Source organism: Bidens hawaiensis, unplaced genomic scaffold (assembly GCF_021521415.1).
Source record: "Bidens hawaiensis isolate Kalapana, Puna unplaced genomic scaffold, B.hawaiensis_p1.1 tig00029034_1, whole genome shotgun sequence".
Taxonomy (NCBI): Eukaryota; Viridiplantae; Streptophyta; class Magnoliopsida; order Asterales; family Asteraceae; genus Bidens; species Bidens hawaiensis.
The window spans coordinates 121,590-141,365 of record NW_027505144.1 but is presented as its reverse complement, the minus strand read 5'-3'; the positions used below and the strand labels follow the sequence as shown (position 1 = coordinate 141,365).

The following is a 19,776-nucleotide window of genomic DNA, read 5'->3' as shown; positions in this document are numbered from 1 at the left end:
TTTAACTACTTAAAAGTTAAAATTGACACAGATAAATGAAAAACTTTTTAAACAGTATGTTAACAAATTAGTTCAAAGTCTTTATAAAATAATATAGTTTTGCAATGCCTAACCTAAAAAGGAAGCCACTTAACAACTACTGCTATATTCAAGTCTCATATGAGTTTTCAAACATCCTAAGTTATGCAACTTACATAATTAAGGTTTAATTACCTTTACTGCAGTCCATTACTCCATTTACATCAACAATTTTTCAGTCCATTTACACGTCAAACACCTAATTCATTTAGCGATTAAAACTGGCCCGAGTACACCCATGTACCAACTATGTACCGCAACCTTGTCCTCCACTCGAGCGTAAATGCAGTATGACCGGCACTTGACTATCAGCTAAAGATGTCGACTCAGCTAAATCAAGAAACAAACATGAGTCAAAGAAAGTATAAAATAATCCTAAAATCTAAAAATCAAATAACAGTTTTAAGAATTTGGTGTATGGTACATGTAGTGTCATATAATGTTCACCTCTTTTTAATAAAATTAGATCCCATTGTTCTGTCTAGTGTATACCAATTGTATCTAAAAAAACATTATATTGCCCTTTCAATATTACTTCAAGATCTTGTATATGTTCTCCCATAGACCTGCAACAAATATATCTCTTTCCTCTTCTGAAAAAAAAAAAAGAAATAAGAATCCATCATGAAATAAATGAAAACCTCCAAACAAAACATACTTAAAATTTAGTAAATGACATTGACATTACCTGCAACTGAAAGGTAGGCATTGGAGATCGATTTATGCCATTGTCTAGAGTTCCAAAAATGGAACCCGACACAGAAGAATCGGAGCCTTAATAGACAAAGTCGAAGTCACAAAATTAGCACAACACCACCGTCATACTTTCGGAACCCAGCATCAGACTACAAAAGTGGGCACAGCATCACCGTCATACTTGGTTTCCGGTGATCTCTCAAACAATAGAGAGAGAAAGCTATCAATAAAAATAAACAATCAGATACATAAAGTCACCGGTCTCCGCCACGTCTTCGCCTCCAAAATGGAACCTGACAACAATAAATGCGTCAAAACCTGGCAACAATAAATTATTAATATATATACATATATAAATGAAAACAATCTATAAAAAGACAAGATTACCCTTAAATCTAACACAAATATATAGACCCAGCCCCTTCAAAAGTCATCCCCTTTTCTACTGAATGAAATCGTCGGTGTCCGACACCACCACCACGACGAACACTGTTGCCGTCTTAAAACATGGATTTGGAAAACAATCTAAATCTGAAATTAAAACTCATCATCGCCTACCACCATGACCACCAGTCGCCTTCCATCGTTGCGGACTTATGGTAGTTCCGGAAGAACGTGGTTCAGGTCTCATCGGAAAAAACGTAATTTACATCTCGTCGGAATTACGTTATTGGTGGTGGTCGGAAATGATGGTTGTGGCCAGAGAAAAATATTGATGATGGTGGAGAAGCTAGGTTTATTTAGGTAAAATAGTGAAGATTCCTGAGATTTCCCATACTTTCCTCAGGAACATTGAAGTATACTGAATTCAACTAATTGAAGGATTTGGTTGGAATTGATTTCAAATTCCATTTATAATATTAGCTAACCAAACACACTAAGAAAAAATATTAAATTCCAATTCTCTTAGAATCCCATGAAGTCCTTCCAACCAAACATGCCATAGGTTTTTTTTAATAAAGTTAAGATTGAAAATATGGTTTTTTTTTTTTAATAAAGTTATTTTTCATTTCTTATAATTTTTTAATATATTTTAAAAAAATTTGTAAGTGTAGGAGAGGGGAGATGGAATGATAAGTTAGCATTTGGAATGCAGTAATCACATGAGAAATGGAATGGTTGATTTCTTGTGAATAAAAAAAATGGTTTTTGGTTGTTCAATGGAATGAAATCATCCATTACACATGAAATTTTATTCCATCAAAACCATTCATTCTCACTTCATTCTTTTTTTTCATTGCATTCTTCCTTCACCCTACTTTCTCAACACCACCACCACCACTACCATAGCCGCCACCACCACCGTCGTCGTCGTCTCACCACCACCGCCATCGTCGTCGTCTCACCGCCGCCGCCACCACCTTACCCAGGGACGGATTTATACACATGAGTACCGGGTCAAGCGAACCAGGTGTTTTTCAAACCGTAGTGGAGCATTTAATAGCGACTTTTTTAGCGAACCATGTGTTTTCTGGGCTGAACCATATATATAATTTGTTTCAAATATATACATAAAACATATACTGGCTTAATGGCAAGGCGTGCATTGTGTTTGAGTGCAGACCCGGGTTCGAGTCTCACACAACCTTATTTTTTTTTGCCTTTTTCTTTTGTGCTCTATTACCTTTATACATCTTTCTTAAAAACCCTAAACACCCCCAATTTCCCTCCCTGCTCCACCTCTACCGCTTCTGCGTAGAGAAAGAAAGAAGAAGGTGCTATTAAAACTCAAAACAAAATATAAACAAGAGATCCACCATTGGGAACTTTTGTCGAGCACCTTAAATGCACTGCAAAACCTTACATAAGACCCGCTGCGCTGCCGGTGCCAGATCAGACGGTCAACATTGACACATTGTGCACGAGAACTCTTCGATTTCTACTTACCAGAAACTCGCCGTCGCCGATACCCTCCGCGTTCAGGTGCGTTCCCGCCCCTTTTGTAGTTCGTTAGTTAACCCTGAGAAAAATTGATGTGGGTAATTGTCAAATTCCTACTAGAATGAGACTTTTGATGATTGAGTGTTCAAAAAAGATGTTAGTTTTTTAGGGCTTTGAATTTTATTTTTGCTTTTACAGAACTTAAATTTGATAGATTATGGACCGTTTTTTATCGAGAAGGCCACGAGACCCTTCACCATCTAGTAGTAATAATCTGGCAAGAGTCGAATTGGATGATCTTCCATGGGATCCTTCAGATCGAAAGCCGATTTCATCATATCATCCTAATCAAAAAGATGAAATTAGAAGAACATATTTGCTAAGAGGGCCATGTCAACCTATTGGGCATAATTTTCCGCAACGAGATTTTAGTGGTTGCTTAAGAAAATTTCGTCCCGAGTGGTTTAAGACACATGAAAATTGGTTGGAGTATAGTGTTAAAACGGATAAAGCATATTGCTTGTTTTGTTATTTGTTTCCAGAAACTGGTCAAAAAGATGCGTTTGTGACCGATGGATTTGGTAATTGGAGCCATTCTGATAGAATATCCTCACATGTTGGTGGTATTAGAAGCCTTCACAACAAAGCACGTAAAAAAGGTGAGGACTTACTTAAACAAGAACAATCCATACATGTTGTCTTTGACAAACAAACTAATAAACAAAAAAGGGACTATAGACTGCGTTTGAGTACCTCAGTTAGACTTGCAAAAGGTTTGTTGAATGGTGGATTACCTTTTCGTGGTGATGATGAATCTGAAAGTTCACTCTATAGAGGACATTTTATAGAGTTTTTGAAATTGTTGGGAGAAATAAATGAAGATGTTGCTAAGGTTATATTAAGTAACGCTCCGGGGAGATGCCAAATGATCGCTCCATCCATCCAAAAAGAGATTTGCAATTGTTTTGCACAAGAAGTATTAAAAAAGATATTCAATGAACTTGGTGATGATGTTTTTGCAATATTGGTTGACGAATCGAGAGATATTTCTAAAAAGGAACAAATGGCCATAGTTTTAAGATACGTTGATCAATTTGGAATTGTAAAAGAACGATTCATTGGCCTTGTCCATGTCAAGGAAACAACCGCGTCGTCTCTTAAATCTGCAATTGATGATTTATTTGCTCGTTACAACTTGAGTTTGCGGAAGGTTAGAGGCCAAGGATATGACGGTGCAAGCAACATGTCCGGTGAGTTTAATGGATTGAAAGCTTTGATTTTGAAAGAAAATTCTTCGGCATATTTTATTCATTGTTTTGCTCATCAACTTCAACTTGTTGTTGTAGCTCTTGCGACAAAGCATCATGACATCTATAAGTTTTTTGATGAAGTGTCGGATTTAACGAATGTTGTTGGTGCTTCTTGCAAACGAGTAGATTTGATTAGAGAAAGTCAAAGAGAGAGATTACATTTGAATCCGGAAATTGAAACAGGGCGTGGAAAAAGTCAAGAATTGTCACTTGCGAGAGCTGGAGATACACGTTGGAGTTCTCATGAAAAAACTCTTTTGCGTTTGCTTGCTTTATATCCTACCGTTATTGATGTGCTCGAGTACATAGAAAATTGGGGAGAGATACGTGCTCAGAAAAGTCAAGCACATGGCCTTCATGTATACATGAAATCTTTTAATTTTGTATTTTATCTACATTTGATGAAGTACATCTTGGGAGTTACAAACACATTGTCTCAAGCTCTTCAGAGAAAGGATCAAGACATCATGAATGCAGTTGAGCTGGTTAGATCAACCAAAAAAGCTCTTGAAAACTATCGACTTGAAGGTTTTGACTCTCTTTTAAAAGATGTTACATCTTTTTGTGACAAATATGAGATTGAAGTTGTTAACATGGAAGATGAGTATGTTGACCCAAAAAACCGAAGAAGAAAAACAAACATCACTAATCGTCACCATTATGTGGTTAATAATTTCAATACGGTTCTCGATATGCAAATTCAAGAGCTTGGAAATCGTTTTAATGAGGTAACCACGGATTTTCTTACGTTTATGAGTTCTTTGAGCCCGTGTCGTGATTTTCGCGCCTTTCATAAGCTAAACTTGCTAAAGTTGGCCGAGATGTATCCGTATGATTTTAGTTTTGATGAAAGAGACAAACTCATGTTTGAACTTGGCCACTACATTGCTAATGTGAAAGAAGATTCGAGGTTTGACAATCTTAAAGGGGTAAGTGATCTTGCAAAAATGATGGTGGAAACAAGAAAACACATTGATTATCCGTTGGTTTATCGTTTAATAAAATTGTCACTAGTTCTACCGGTTGCAACGGCTAGTGTTGAAAGAAGTTTTTCTTCAATGAAGCATGTGAAGACGGAACTACGTAATAGGATGGGTGACGGGTACATGAATGATTCTTGCATTTGCTACATTGAAAGAGAGTTTTTACTACAAGTTTCGATCGAAGATGTAATGCAACGCTTTCAAAAGATGAAAACTCGTAAAGAACAACTATAAGGTTAGTTTTTTTTTTTATTTCGAAAGATTATCGTTTTTAAGTCCCGTGTTTTTTTAGTTTCTAATGATGATGTTTTTTAGTTATTATATCGTTTTTTATTATATGATTAATCTTACTTGACCCGAACCGTTAAACCAATCCGAATCGTCAACCCGACCCAATTTTTTTATACGCGTTCTTATATATTTAGAGCATCTTAAAATAGCGAACCGGATAAAAAAAAATTCTAAATCCGTCACTGACCTTACCGCTAGCGCTACAATTGCCACTGCCGCCGCCACCATTGTCACGGTAATGACCACAACCATTGTCTTCGTATCCACCACAATCATTGTCATCTTCATCGCCTGACCACCACCACCAGACCTCACCACCATCAACGCCACCCTAGCATCGCCATCACTACCAATGTTACCATCGTTTGACCGTTTCCACTCCTCCCACCACAACCTCCGCCCTTGCCGCCTGACCGCCATTATCACCACCATCGCCACCACCATTTTCGTCGCCGGAGCTACCACCACCGTCGCCGTTGCAGTTTTTTTTGGTAAAAAAAATTACTTTGAGATAAGAGTGTTTTTATTATTTCTATTTCATTCCTACAATTTTTTTATACCAAACAACATTAACTAATAATTTATTTCGCCCTCATAGGTTAACCAAACAAAAAAAAGAATGGTAATAATCTATTTCATTCTCTTGTTCATTCCATTACATACAACCAAACATATAAATATAAAAAAGAATATTATTTCATTGAAAATAATATAAAAAATATAATAATTTCAAGTTTGAGTTTGGAGATTAGGGAAAAGATTTATTGAAAAGTATAAAAAATATAATAATTTCAAGTTTGAGTTTGGAGATTAGGGAAAAGATGCGGATCCCTGTGTATTACTATTTCATTTAAGAAAATGTCTTATACTAGTTTAGTAAACTATAAACCAATCACATGAAAGATAAGCCAAAGCATTAGAAATATATTTTCTTGACGTGTTGCCTTTTTTTTCCCTTTCACGTAGTGGTGTTGAAGCTTAAACGAAAAATTGATTTATGTTCAAGTAATATTCAAAACTACTAATTAATTGTTTGGAAAATTCTTAAAATAGCTCATTTATATAAAGTGATTCCAAGTTTATCTCTTATAATAAAATTTTTCAGTTTTATCCCTTAGGTATCTCATCCTCGGACGATGTGTTAGAGAATACCGCCGAAGAGTTAGTAAACCAATCAGATATCGTCGCGTGGGGGGGGGGGGGGGTGGAATGCACACGGTTGACGATGCGTTAAGAATTATATAATGGTTGACGATGCGATAAGTATTAATACTTAACATATCGTCAACCATAAATTAACACTTAATACATCTTTTACCATGTGTTTGGAGGCTAACACATAGTTGACCATGTTTTTGAAGGTCTAACACTATGCGTAAGTTAACTCATTATTGACTATGCGTCAGCAAACTCATGGACAGAACTACCTAATATATCACAGATGATACGTTAAAAGAGTGACAAATCTTGAAAATAGATTTTAAAGGAGATATTTGAAACTCTTATTATTATGGGGCTATTTTGACAACTTTTCCTTAATTGTTTGGTGGAAGCCAAATCGGCATCCTCAAACTCACTTACTTTTTGAACAACGTAAAATACAATAAAACTAAAAGAATGAATATTCATGCGGTAGCTACCCCACATGCATCTCAGTAGGTCCCACCTGATATTGGGTGGCACCACCAGCCATCCATCCACATACAAAACTAGATACACGTCACATCACCCCAAAATATCACCTTTAGCCCCTCCAATATTTGTTCTTCTTCATTTTAGCTTTTGTTTTCTCTTCCCCTCTGTATATAATAAACAAATTGGTTTCCATAATTTTTTTTACTAAATTTTTTTAAATTGTCACATGGCATGTCCTAATTATTTTTTAATTATTTTAATTCTCTATATAATAAACAAGTTGGGTCCACCAAATTCTTATTTTATTTTTCATCAAATTTCTTCAAATTTTTACATGATATTTCCTAATTATTTTAATTTAATTTCAAAATCAAACTTGTGATGCCTATTTAATTTTTATCATCCTAATTCACATGTTCTAACCATTGCAATCATCGTATACATATTACATTGAAATTCATCAGTATTCAAGGTAACTATCAAACCTTTGTAATCGAATTCACATAATCAATTGTTTCACCTTCACATATTTAATCGGATTAACAGCTTCAATCGGATTCAATCGATTCACCTACACGTATTCAATCGAATTCATAGGTTCAATCGATCCATCTTCATAATGCAATTCATTTAATCCGAATCATAATCTGATTCACGTAATTGCTTTATATGTAATTCGTTGTCTTTCAATTAAAACTCTAATTCTATGATCATTATATAACACAAATTATTTACTTAGAGAGAAATTACAAAAAAAGTTAAAGTATGTCATCAGTTATCTATAAGTATTATTTAAATAAAGACATATTATCTTTAAAAATACACATTAAAATGTCCAAAGAAAGCATGTTAATATAGTACAAGATTCAATGTTTAATAAATTAACGAGTCCTCGAATATGCAATGTTTGAATTACTTTTATTCTTAGTGGATTGTTTTCGAAGAATTATGGACTTTTATTGTTTTTAAGGAGATGATTTGTGATAACAAAAAGAATAACCCCTACCAAATATCTTATCAATCTGCACATCATAATGCAATTTTATATCACTCATATTATACAGTTAATTATAAGTAATTTTAAATGACCAGCTTGGGTTCAAGTTTAGTTTAAAATAAATTTGGTCAATGTATTTTTTAAGTAAAAATGTGTTTGGATCAAATGAGCACGATCTGAACAATTACTTATATTTTTTTCGCGTCTAATATTATTTTTATATTTAACTATGAATATATTTTTATGTGAATTCTTTGTCAAATAAAACAAAAGAGAAAAGAGAAAAAAACAATCACTTTATAAGTAAAATGTTTTTTTTTCATTATGGTTTTTAACTTTTAACCTAGCGGCATTTCCTATACCATCGCATAGATCAGTTTGAACATAGTGACACTTCCTTTACCATGGAACGTGTCTTTTATTGATTCTTTTTTTGAATCGAAGTTATGTTTTATGGAATTATAGGGTTAATTATTCAGATCGGTAGAATTGCCGGAACAACTAATTGTATAGATGTTTAAATAATTGGTTACCTCAGTATAGATGACCTAAACTTAGGTGTGTAAAATGGAACTTACTAAACATTTGGGGTTTGCATTGAAATTTAACAAGTTGTCCTTAAAAAGGCAAGAGATGGTGGACAAGCACAAGCTGGATGACTCATCCACGAGCAAAGGCACAACAGCCGTTGAGAGTTGCTTGCTAGCTTCCTGCTTGCGAGTTTGCAACTATAGCCATGGCGAACAAAATCTCTAAATCTGTATATCCATGGCTTATCCTCGTCCTTTTGCTTGTTCCGATATCAGCCGCCGGTGATTTTTCATCTCTGTTTCCTATTATTACATTTAATTAAAAGTGATATTAATAATTGGCTTACAAAACTTATTGTTCCGTTTAATCGAATCGATTTATGTTTAGTTTGAAAAAAAAATCATGAATTGAGACGTGATTTCAAAGTTAAATACGATGACTCGAATTGAACCTGGTTTGAGTTTATTGAAGGTATGAAGAACGATTTGTTTCCGGAAATATTAAGAGAAGAGGCCGTGGCAAGAGTCTATGAACTGGGAAAGGTATACGCCCTCCTCCCTCTGCCTGCCTTTCTTTCGGTTCATGTTATTACTTAGTTGTGCGTTAAATAACAGGTTAGTGATGCTGATGGCTATCTTGAGAGGACTTTCTTGAGCCCAGCTTCTATCAAAGCCGGGAATCTCATCCGGAGATGGATGGAGGACGCTGGTTTGACTACGTGAGATGTTGATTTAATGTTTTTTGACTTTTTGAGACATCTTAACTGATACCATTCATCTACAGTTGGGTTGACGGATTGGGGAATGTGCATGGTCGAGTTCAACCACCAAACGCTAGCAAAAAGGCTCTTTTAATTGGCTCTCATCTTGTAAACCACTTGTTTTGTTGCTTTATAGCTGTTATAATATAGTGTATTAAAATTATTTATTTTCTTGACAGGATACTGTTGTTGATGCTGGTATGTTTGATGGGGTGCTTGGTATCATATCTGCTATCTCCGCATTTAAAGTGTTGAATGTCACCGGAAGGTTAAACAATTTAAGGCATCCGGTCGAAGTAAGTTCAATTTTTTTTATAACGAAAACTAAGTCTTTGATGTTTATCATTCTTACATTTGCTTCATACTGAAGGTAATTGCATTTAGTGATGAAGAAGGAGTTAGATTTCAATCTACATTTCTCGGAAGTGCGGCTATTGCAGGTGTACTGCCTGTTTCAACGTTGCAGATACTTGACAAAAGGTACAGTCATTCACTCAATGTATTGAATCTATTTTCATGATAGTTTAACACTCCCAGTGAAACTTACACAAACTTTTATCGAACAGTGGTTTGACAGTGCAAAATGTTTTGAAGGAGAATTTGATAGACACTACTGAAGAAAACCTTAACCTGCTTAAATATGAACCCGAGTCTGTTTTGGGCTATATAGAGGTAAGGAAATTGGGTATAAATCTGAGAACTATTCATATTTATTTCTAGTTTAATCGATTTCGTCACTTATAACCTTTGGTTTATGGGTTCTATTTAAGGTAGAAAAAATGGGTGTCTTAGGCTGTTAGACTAACGGGTCAAATGAATCCAGTCGCAGATAGCAACTTTAGTTGGGACGAGTTGGGTTGACCCACAAACAGTTTTCTGTCATTTTTTGTTTATTAATAAATAATTAATGCATTAAAGATAATCATAAAAGTAAACTATTTCAATAATAATAATCTACATTTTGAACAAAATAATATAGGAGTTTTGGTGCATTGCTACATCGTGGGGACTTATGATTCGCTTCCCGTTTCTGTTTTAGCGGTGTTTTTGTGTTTCAACCCATTTAAGATGAGACATAGCCCAAGTTGATCCATTGATAAGGACATATTTGTGTTGAGTGGGAACAATGGAGATGTTAACTATCTTGATGCAAGTAAAACTGAATATGGGACCCGCATCTGTTTCGTTGATTTTCAATTGTGGTTATCTTGGATTCATACATCCCCTGCTGAATGTTAATGTTAATTCCAGGAGTATGAGGATCGTCTTTTTTTAAGCTAATACATTATTTACTCATGTTACATGTGCAGGTTCATATTGAACAAGGACCTGTACTGGAATCAGTTGGTCTTCCTCTTGCTGTGGTAAAAGGCATTGCTGGACAGACACGTTTAAAAGTATCCAAATGCTTACAACCTCTTAAATTCATTCATTCAAATTATCATGTCCATTTCAGTTGTTGTGATAATATACATTAAAATCTTATATAGCATTATGAATTGGATAAAATAACAGTTATTATTTAAACGGTCTCTATATTGCAGATAACTGTGAGAGGATCACAAGGACATGCTGGTACAGTCCCCATGTCTATGCGCCAAGACCCGATGGTTGCTGCAGCTGAGTTAATTGTATCTTTAGAAAGATTATGTAAAGAACCTCAAAATTTTATATCAAATGACGGTCCTGATGGCCACTGTAATGCATTTTCTATCAAGTCTCTTTCTGGATCTCTTGTTTGTACTGTTGGTGAGATATCAACTTGGCCCAGTGCAAGTAATGTCATTCCCGGACAGGCAAGTACCCAACTCCCCTTAATTTGGTATAACGTTAATTATTTGCTTATTTTTTTTATTTTAACGTATGCAGGTGGTATTTACGGTAGATCTTCGAACTATAGATGATGTTGGACGGGACGCTATAATATCTGAATTATCAAATCAGATGCATAGTATTTGTGATCGTCGGTCAGTTTCTTGTTTAATGGAGCGCAAGGTGCATTTTCTCACCATGTTTTTCCTTTTTTTCTTCACAACATGTTGGTTATTGAATGATTCTTCTTCTGTGTGAATTTCTCACGTGACACGAATCTAACACAAAAATCATGGATTTGGGTTTGTCTAAATGGGTTTGGGTTGAACCCTCGAACACGTTTAGCTAAATTGGTTCCCAAACCCGCTTATTTTAAATGATTTTTTTAAACAATTATTATTATTATTATTATTATTGTTATGTCATAACTTAAAAGTTATGGGTATTTTATGCTAAATTTGAAAGATAAACATTAATGAGCATCGAATTTGATAGTTTAAGCATAAAATATTATACATATTTATATACTTAGTTGGAAAGTATAGATAATTAATATGAAAAAACAAAACTCGAGTTTTAACTGCTGCGACCTGTGTCGTGTCGACCTGTGAGAAGACATGTCGTGTTCGGGTTGATGTTAACCTTCGAAAATTCATATCGTGTTCAGGTTTACCCGCGAACATGACTCATCTAACACCTCTAGATTATCCATTGCTAATTCTGCTGCGAATTTGCAAAGTCTAAACTCTAAACGATAAAAGTTAAATGAGCATCAGGTTATATAATTTAAACATAATTATTATTTTTATAATTGTATTTTTTGTTGGAAACATGTTGTTTTACTGTATTAATATGCAACAACATAAATAACTAAAAATTTTGGGTTGAAAGGTCGTGACTCGTGATCATGTCAAACCACAAAACTCTTATCATATTAAGGTACATGTGTTTATTCCGGTTCGTGTTCATCTGCAAACACGGTCATTAGCACGATTCTCCTTTGCTAATTCTGTTGTGAATTTGCCATGCAGCATGACGCTAACGCTGTAAAATGTGATGGTGGATTGAACTCACAGCTTAAATCTGCAGCATATTCGGCCTTAAAGAGAATGACTGGTGAGGATATTGGTGACGTGCCAGTACTAATGAGTGGTGCAGGACACGATGCAATGGCAATGTCTCATTTGACTAACGTGGGCATGCTATTTGTTCGATGCCGTGGAGGAATTAGTCATTCCCCTGAAGAACATGTTTTAGATGATGATGTTTGGGCGGCGGGTTTGGCAATCCAAGCCTTCTTGGAAACCTACTTGTAATCATTCAGCTCTATGTAGCAGTGTTTAGTTTCTTCGACATCAAATCGGATGTCTTTGTATATATGGAATATTGTTTATAATAATGTAGCAATGATTAGTTTCGTTGCATTTGTGTTAATCAACGATTACGAAGTTTAAGGGTTTAAAGGCGACATGTTTAATACAATAATCAACCAAATTTTAGTATAAAAGATGGTTAGTTTTGTGGTAATTGGACTATCTTGATTTGTTTTGCAACAATTTTTAATTGTGAAATGTGTATGTGGTGTGAGAAAATGGTGTATCAGAATAATAATTGTGTTTTTATGCTTTTATGTGCGCATGCGGGACATTATGTTATGAGACTATGTTACGAGTATAGGTATGATAAAGTATTATGTGAAATCATGTGGTTATAGTTTTGGCTCTGAAAGTACTAGTTAAATACTCGTGTAAATACAAGTTGAGTAGAAGGTTAAATGAGAAAAAAGATTCAGATGGTAAAATGTCGTATACATCTTAATTTTTTTTTCATACATCATTTGTAGTTTTTTAAGTTTGCCCTCTTCATCGTATATTAGATGTTTGATTTCGTCTCGGCTTTCAACTCATAAGTGTAATAAAAATCTCTAAAAAATTTCATTGTATACAATCTTTATCGTAATGCTACTTAAACGTAATAATCATATATGTAGACAATTTTGTTATTTTTTATACGATGTTTAAAATAAATATAAATAATCATGTTGTATAAATTGTTAGGCTCTTCCAAGTTGGTCGACTGGAAGTTGCGGGTACTCAGTTTAAGCGCCGAGTAGTCGGGGAGTATTTGAACATGGTAAATTGTAAAGAAACGAATATTTAAGAAATTATATATATGTCAAATATCACAAGTTTATAAATATTTGTAAAAAAATAGGCAAATATCAATATAAAAATTAAAATACTTCTTTGAGTATTAAAGTTTTCTAAAAATCTATAATCATTAATTAAAAAAATAATATTCAAAATAGAATATGTGTTTATTTTAAGTAAAAATTGGCCCGTCTTAACCGACCATATCCGATTCTGGCTGAGGTTGACCACCATTGTTCGCTCTCGAGTAACTAGGCGGAGTTAAAGAATGTCATCTCGGCACCGTACCATGTAGCGATTACTCAGCGCGTACTCGAATTTCGATCTAGATGACATATTCGAGCCCTAGTGCGGAAGCGTGTGAATAAGTGATAAGCGAACTCGGATCTAAGGTCAATCTACAACTTGTATTCACTCTTGAAAGATCTATGGACGGATGTGGAGAGTTCTGTTCGATTAACAATCAATAATAGGACGAACAATTGTAATCGAAACACAAATAGATAGATGCAGTAGTATGATTTCATTAACCGAATGATTTACATGATGAACACTCATACATACATACATACATACATACATACATACATACACACACACACACATACATACATATAAACTCGTAAACGCTCGACTATCTAAGGAGAGCTCATCCCAAGAGGCAAACTCTTAATGCATCAAAATATCACACATAACCTAAACAAATGATCTAGATAATCTATTTATACTAGTCATGCGCCTTGGTCTTACTCCATCGCCTCTTGGATAAGATCAATGAAATAATATTAAAATATAATATTTCACACGAAATATGCTTCAGTTACTCGTTATAACATCTTGTTGTCTTGCAATATTTATTTATTATAAACGAGTAATGGTTCGATACGTCGGTCTAAAATATAAAACCCAACAATCTCCCCCTTAGACGGATGCCTATCGATTACTTTCACGATCACTTCACAACCCAATGCCTTTTATTGAAATTCCCCCCCTCACTATAAGCTTCTCCATCTAGAATCGGTTTAGCATCATATCTTAAAAAATGAATATAAATGTATGGGCACAGGATGTGCTCGAACTCCAATAATCGACTTTGATTCAATTGGTCACCGCAAAATGAAAAAAACTCGGTATTATCATCAAATAAACCTTCTTCAAAAGCGCGTTTCTTTCTATTCAAACTCCGTAAGGCCCTAATCCCGGTGCCCTACTTTAGTGTTAGATTTTCTCATAAACATAATTCTAAATATCAGAGTGAATTAAAACTTTTCGCGGAATAATAAAAGTCAACAATTTCTTACAAACCATCCAACACTTGTCTTAAAACATCACAAATTCTCTCAACATAAAACATAAAAATAAAGCATCATGTTTTCCTTCTTTAGATGCCAACCACTCAGTCTATACCATGTGACATCATCAAACCACCTCCTTTAACCTATTTATCTGCGTGCATAATAAAAGTCAGATACGCTGAGTGAGTTATAGTTAATCATGCAACATACATTACATTCTCAAGCCTTCGTATCCGATGTAACATCTGGCCCCTCGCATCACCAATATTGTCCGCTCTGCCCACGAAGAGCTCACGGATTTATTTTTGGTTGCCCAGATGGAGACTTCTCAGGAGGTCACCCATCCTAGTACTACTTCCACCTAAGCACGCTTAACCGTGGAGTTTTCATGTGCTCCACAGCCAACTAAGCCGAAAACGCGTTGGTGATTGAAGATGCAGGACATTTACTTATGAACCAAGGATCTCTCTTGTCCACGGCCGATGTGGGATTTGCCTAAGAGTGGGACGATGTTGTGTTTGTTAAGGGTGTTACAGACAACCCCCCTTTGGACTCATCGTCCTCGATGAGGCGTGTCCCATCACCCCGAACGGCATAAGAGTGGCTCTGATACCACCTGTAACATCCGGCCCCTCGCACCACCAATATTGTCCGCTCTACCCACAAAGTGCTCACGGATTTGTTTTTGGTTGCCCAGATGGAGACTTCCCAGGAGGTCACCCATCCTAGTACTACTTCCACCTAAGCACGCTTAATCGTGGAGTTTTCATATGCTCCACAGCCAACTAAGCCCAAAACGCATTGGTGATTGAAGAGGCAGCACATTTACTTTTGAACCAATGATCTCTCTTGTCCACGGCCGATGTGGGATTTGACTAAGAGTGGGACGATGTTGTGTTTGTCAAGGGTGTTACATCCAAAGACACATATTACGCACTTAACCTTTTAATCTTTCTTTCATACACACATACATTCGTTCCTTCTTTCAAACTTTCACTCTTTCTTTTGTTAACATACATAGGGCATACATAATCGTCTCTACGTTTTAAAGAGCTTTTCTGTGACATTCGTCAAATTCGGGTTTTTGATTTCTTTTTCGCGCTTTATTTTAATAAGTTATACTTCGAACCCGTCATGTAGGCGTGTACTAATCGTTGTTCATTTAACATAAAATTAGTTATAAATTGTAAGGGGTAATACTTGCCCTTTTTGAATCTATATTAACATTTATTAAGTTTTATACCCTTTTTGTAAAACACTTGGTACTTGAGGGGCCATTATTGAAAATATGTAATATGCATATAAACCCCCAAACCCTAACCCTAACATAAACATGCTAGCCCCCACCCCTTTCCCCCTTACGATTTTCGGCGGCCACGAATCTCCGGCGAGAGTCCGGCGACGCAAATTCCGGCCACCCGACACCACCTCCGACCACCACAACTCCCCTTCCCTCCCTCGCGTTTCCGACAGCCCCTCTTTCCCCTCGGCTCGTTTTTCCGGCAACCGGTGACTCAATTCCGGCCACCCAGTTTTTCCGACGCACCACCACCACTAAACCACCACCTCCGATACACCACCACCGTACCCCCACCCATCTTCTTTCTCCCTTGTTTCCGGCCGCCGCCGCCGCAGCCATCCCTGCACTCTCTCTCTCCGAAGCACCCTTACCCTCTCTCCGTCTCACTCACTTTCTATCTCTCTCTCTCTCTCTGTGTTCATTTTCTGGCGCGTCTCTGACGGCCGAAACTGGATCCGGCGACCTGCTGTTGCTTCTTCTCCAGCGGGTTTGGCTCGGTTCCTTCTAGGTATAGAGCCACGACCCGTGAACATGAAAAATGTATATAATTTGGGTGTTGGTGTTATTAAATTTCATATATCGAATTTCATATTTAAACTTGTTAATAGACCGGTTTTATATTATTTGGTTATATACTTTGAAACGAGTTGGTTTGGTATGGAATTGGTTTGATTTGGGGAAAAGATGAGTAGTCGGGTAATAGATATATTAAGTTCTTATGGGTTTAATTAACATCGTCATCACGTTTTCGTTTTGGGTTGTACGTTAGTTAATAAACTAGAGGTCTCGGGTTCGCGACTCATCCTAGACCGGTTTTGATAAAATTTTTATGCTTAACAAATTTCGGTTACTATTAGTGTTAATATTTTTACATAAAAATTATTATTAGTATTATGATTATATGTATTCATTATTAATAATATTATTATAATCATTATTTTCATAAATATAGATTATTATTATGATTATTATTATTATCGTTGTTATTATGATTATTAAGGAATGTTATTAAAATTTAATATTGTTAATATTATCTACTTGTTTTATTAAACCGAAACCCATGTCGGACTTAGTTACCATTTTAACGTCATCATCACTCGAGTTATATCTTTTATCACTAATACTACTATTATTAAAATGTTATAAGTATTAGTTATTATTAATATGACACATATATTATTATAATAATAATAATAATAATTATTGTCATGATTAAAACTTGTAAACCTATTAATAATGTTTTCAACAATAAAGTAATAATTATTATGATTATTATTATTACTACTACTACTATTATTAATTTTAACAACAAATTCTCAATGAGTGGTATATTATATATTATTTTCACCATTATCTTATATATCTAGATATATATGTATATATACATATGTATATATATAACATGTTCCAAAGTTATTTTAACATTACCATCCTTATTATTAATAATATCATTATAAACTTTTTTTTATCAATTCATTGTTATGAAAACCGAACTCTTGATTTAAAACTCGTATTGTTTCTATTTAATTTTGATTTAGTTATTTAAAATTCCCAATAAAATAATATTATTCTTATTCTAATTATTAATTATGTACGAGTCCCTAATCTTTAACAAACTAATCGGTAACCCGATTAATAACCGAACCTTCTTGTTCAATGTTTCTAATATAGTTTCATTATAGTTTCAAGTTCATTAATATATATTACATTATTTATTTTAGCTAAGGTGTTTATCGTTTCAAGTCGGATCTGTTCGTTTACCGTTCGAGCTTCATTTATTTATCTATTTATTTCTCGGTTCATCAACCGAGGTGAGTACTTTCATACCCCTTTTTCAATCTTTCGTTTTGGGGTGACATTTCAAACTTATCAAACTAAATGCTTTATTTACTTGAATCTTTAAACCCACAAACGTGATTTTATACTTTACTTGAATAATTGCTCGATTTGGTGTTCTATGCTTATTTGTCTATGTGTTTATCGCTTTTGGATGGTGGAACTATAAACCTAGACCATTTGGTAACCCCTCATGGAAAGGTGTCGTTATCGTAATGCAATTAACGATAACTATATAATCCTAGACTACTTGGCAACCCCTTGTAGCTAGGTGGTGCTAATGTGTTTTGCAATTGTCAATAAAATCCTAGACTATTTGGCATCCCCTTATAGCTAGGTGTCGCCAACTTGTTTAGCGATAACTATTTTATCCAAGTTTATAGCTTTTATTTATTGATTTGTATACAAGTTTTGTGGCTTTTATTACTATATATTTATATGCTCAATCTTATGAATTGCTCACTAACCTTTGTGTTGACAAACTTTATTTTATGAAATATTACAGGTTTGACTTTTGTTGACTCGAGGACTTGATGAGAAACGTTACCAAGACTATTAGGGTATTAGTAAAACGAACAATATAAATGTTACTTGTATTAAATTTGTTTGTGTGAACAAGAGGTGTTGATTATTGATTTATGAAATAAATGAATTGATTAAATATTGTCACTTTAAATAGTGTCTTGTGTATTTGGGCAATCGGTTGCACCCCAGCACGTTCCGCCGCCTTTGGTCGGGGTGTGACATTTTCACCCTATAACATCACAACATTTGTAAGGGTCTGGTCCCTAACATCACAGATAACATATGGGTCTGGTCCCTAACATCACATATATTATGAGGGTCTGGTCCCTATCCTCACATATATTATAAGGGCCTGGTTCCTACTATCACAAATATTATGAGGGTTTGGTCCAAATCCTAACATATATTATAAGGGTCTGGTCCTTCATCCAATACGACCATACCACCATATGTTCATACATACCTTTCTTCATATTATCTTTCATATCCTTTAACCTTTTCTATATCATTAAAACATCATCCATAAAACATCAATATAGCATACACTTACCGCTTAAGGTATGTGTATTAACTGATCACATCGAGAATGCACACGACCGCGAAAACATAATAAGAAAATGGGGCTAGAAACTCACTTGAATCCTGTTCCTCTCGGAGTTAACGGTAACACCTCTCCTTAGTTGTGCATGGCGAACTATGTAATAACATATATATCAATTAATTGAATCTATCCAAATCATACTTCTAGGTTAGTGCAATCCATAGCTAACGAGGGTCAGGGGGCAGCGTCCCTGGGTCTAGGGCCCAAGGGGAAAAGCCTCTTGCTAGGGTTAATAAGGCTTCATTAAATTCATCAGAAAAATGCATCAGCCAGACTCGCTCCCGAAGTCTCAACCAGGAGGCTTTTCTTTTATCCAACCCTGGTCAAACCCGTTTAATTCCACATGTCTCACATATTTAGACAAATAGCACATAGTGAAACTAAAAAGCAATTTAAAACATTCAAACGGGTCAGACCACCAACACTTCAACTTACCGGACCAAACCTAATACGTGACATATAATGAGGAAAATGGTTATTCTTGCATTTAAGTGTTGTCCTATAATTCTTAATGAACCATTTTTAAACCCTGAAAACGTGTCGATCCAAGCATTTTCTCGCCCTCTTCTGTGGCTTTGTCGATTTAGGTGGCGATCCACTATCTAGTTCCTCCACAGACTTGCTAACCAGCATATGATGTGGCGACTCAACTACCACCATATTCTGATCCTCCACCATTGCCACTTCCTCTTGTATTTCTTCTATTAGTGACGTTTTGATCTCCATTGTTGGCTTCCCCATGATTAGTGTTTCTAAATAGATAAGATCGCAAGAAGGGTCAAATTCTTCATGTTCTTCAAAAACTGGTAAACCCACTAACTCATCACCAAACTCATCCTCCCAAGATGGTGCATGCTCGTCCTCTTCGTCATCTTCCATATGGTCAAGTGGCTCCACAACGGCATCTTCGCTCATTTCCGTTTAGGTAGCTCCAACTCCATCTCTTCTATCATGCCCTCATCATCATCATTCTAAAAGTCATCATCCGTTTCATAGACGGCTTCACGCTCCTTGTAAGAAAAACTCTCAATTTGATATTTAGAACTTATCTCGTCTAACCTAGCTTCGAATTCCTCTATCTTACGGAGTCTTTCT

At 35.3% G+C, this 19,776-nt stretch overlaps 2 protein-coding genes across 2 annotated transcripts; both read left to right on the top strand.

The window, feature by feature from the left end:
* The first annotated feature begins 2,872 nt into the window (after positions 1 to 2,872).
* LOC143611062 (uncharacterized) lies at positions 2,873 to 5,182 on the top strand. Its single transcript, XM_077085373.1, has one exon. It carries the CDS (start codon positions 2,873 to 2,875, stop codon positions 5,180 to 5,182), a length of 2,310 nt encoding a protein of 769 aa, XP_076941488.1.
* A 3,422-nt stretch (positions 5,183 to 8,604) lies between these two features.
* On the top strand, positions 8,605 to 12,471 carry LOC143611061 (allantoate deiminase 2-like). The gene is made up of 11 exons (XM_077085372.1): positions 8,605 to 8,683; positions 8,874 to 8,944; positions 9,017 to 9,120; positions 9,186 to 9,270; positions 9,342 to 9,458; positions 9,533 to 9,642; positions 9,729 to 9,834; positions 10,473 to 10,559; positions 10,707 to 10,958; positions 11,032 to 11,157; positions 12,006 to 12,471. Exons 1-11 carry the CDS (start codon positions 8,608 to 8,610, stop codon positions 12,288 to 12,290), a joined length of 1,419 nt encoding a protein of 472 aa, XP_076941487.1. The 5' UTR covers positions 8,605 to 8,607; the 3' UTR covers positions 12,291 to 12,471.
* The last annotated feature ends 7,305 nt before the right edge of the window (positions 12,472 to 19,776 follow it).

What these genes read in the sequence shown, in the direction of transcription:
- LOC143611062 (XM_077085373.1), top strand. Translation starts at nt 2,873, where the DNA reads ATGGACCGTTTTTTATCGAGAAGGCCACGAGACCCTTCACCATCTAGT.
- LOC143611061 (XM_077085372.1), top strand. Translation starts at nt 8,608, where the DNA reads ATGGCGAACAAAATCTCTAAATCTGTATATCCATGGCTTATCCTCGTC. An exon ending in GAGTCTATGAACTGGGAAAG is followed by an intron (nt 8,945 to 9,016) that starts GTATACGCCCTC and finishes GTTAAATAACAG; the next exon opens with GTTAGTGATGCTGATGGCTA. An exon ending in TTTTAATTGGCTCTCATCTT is followed by an intron (nt 9,271 to 9,341) that starts GTAAACCACTTG and finishes TTTTCTTGACAG; the next exon opens with GATACTGTTGTTGATGCTGG.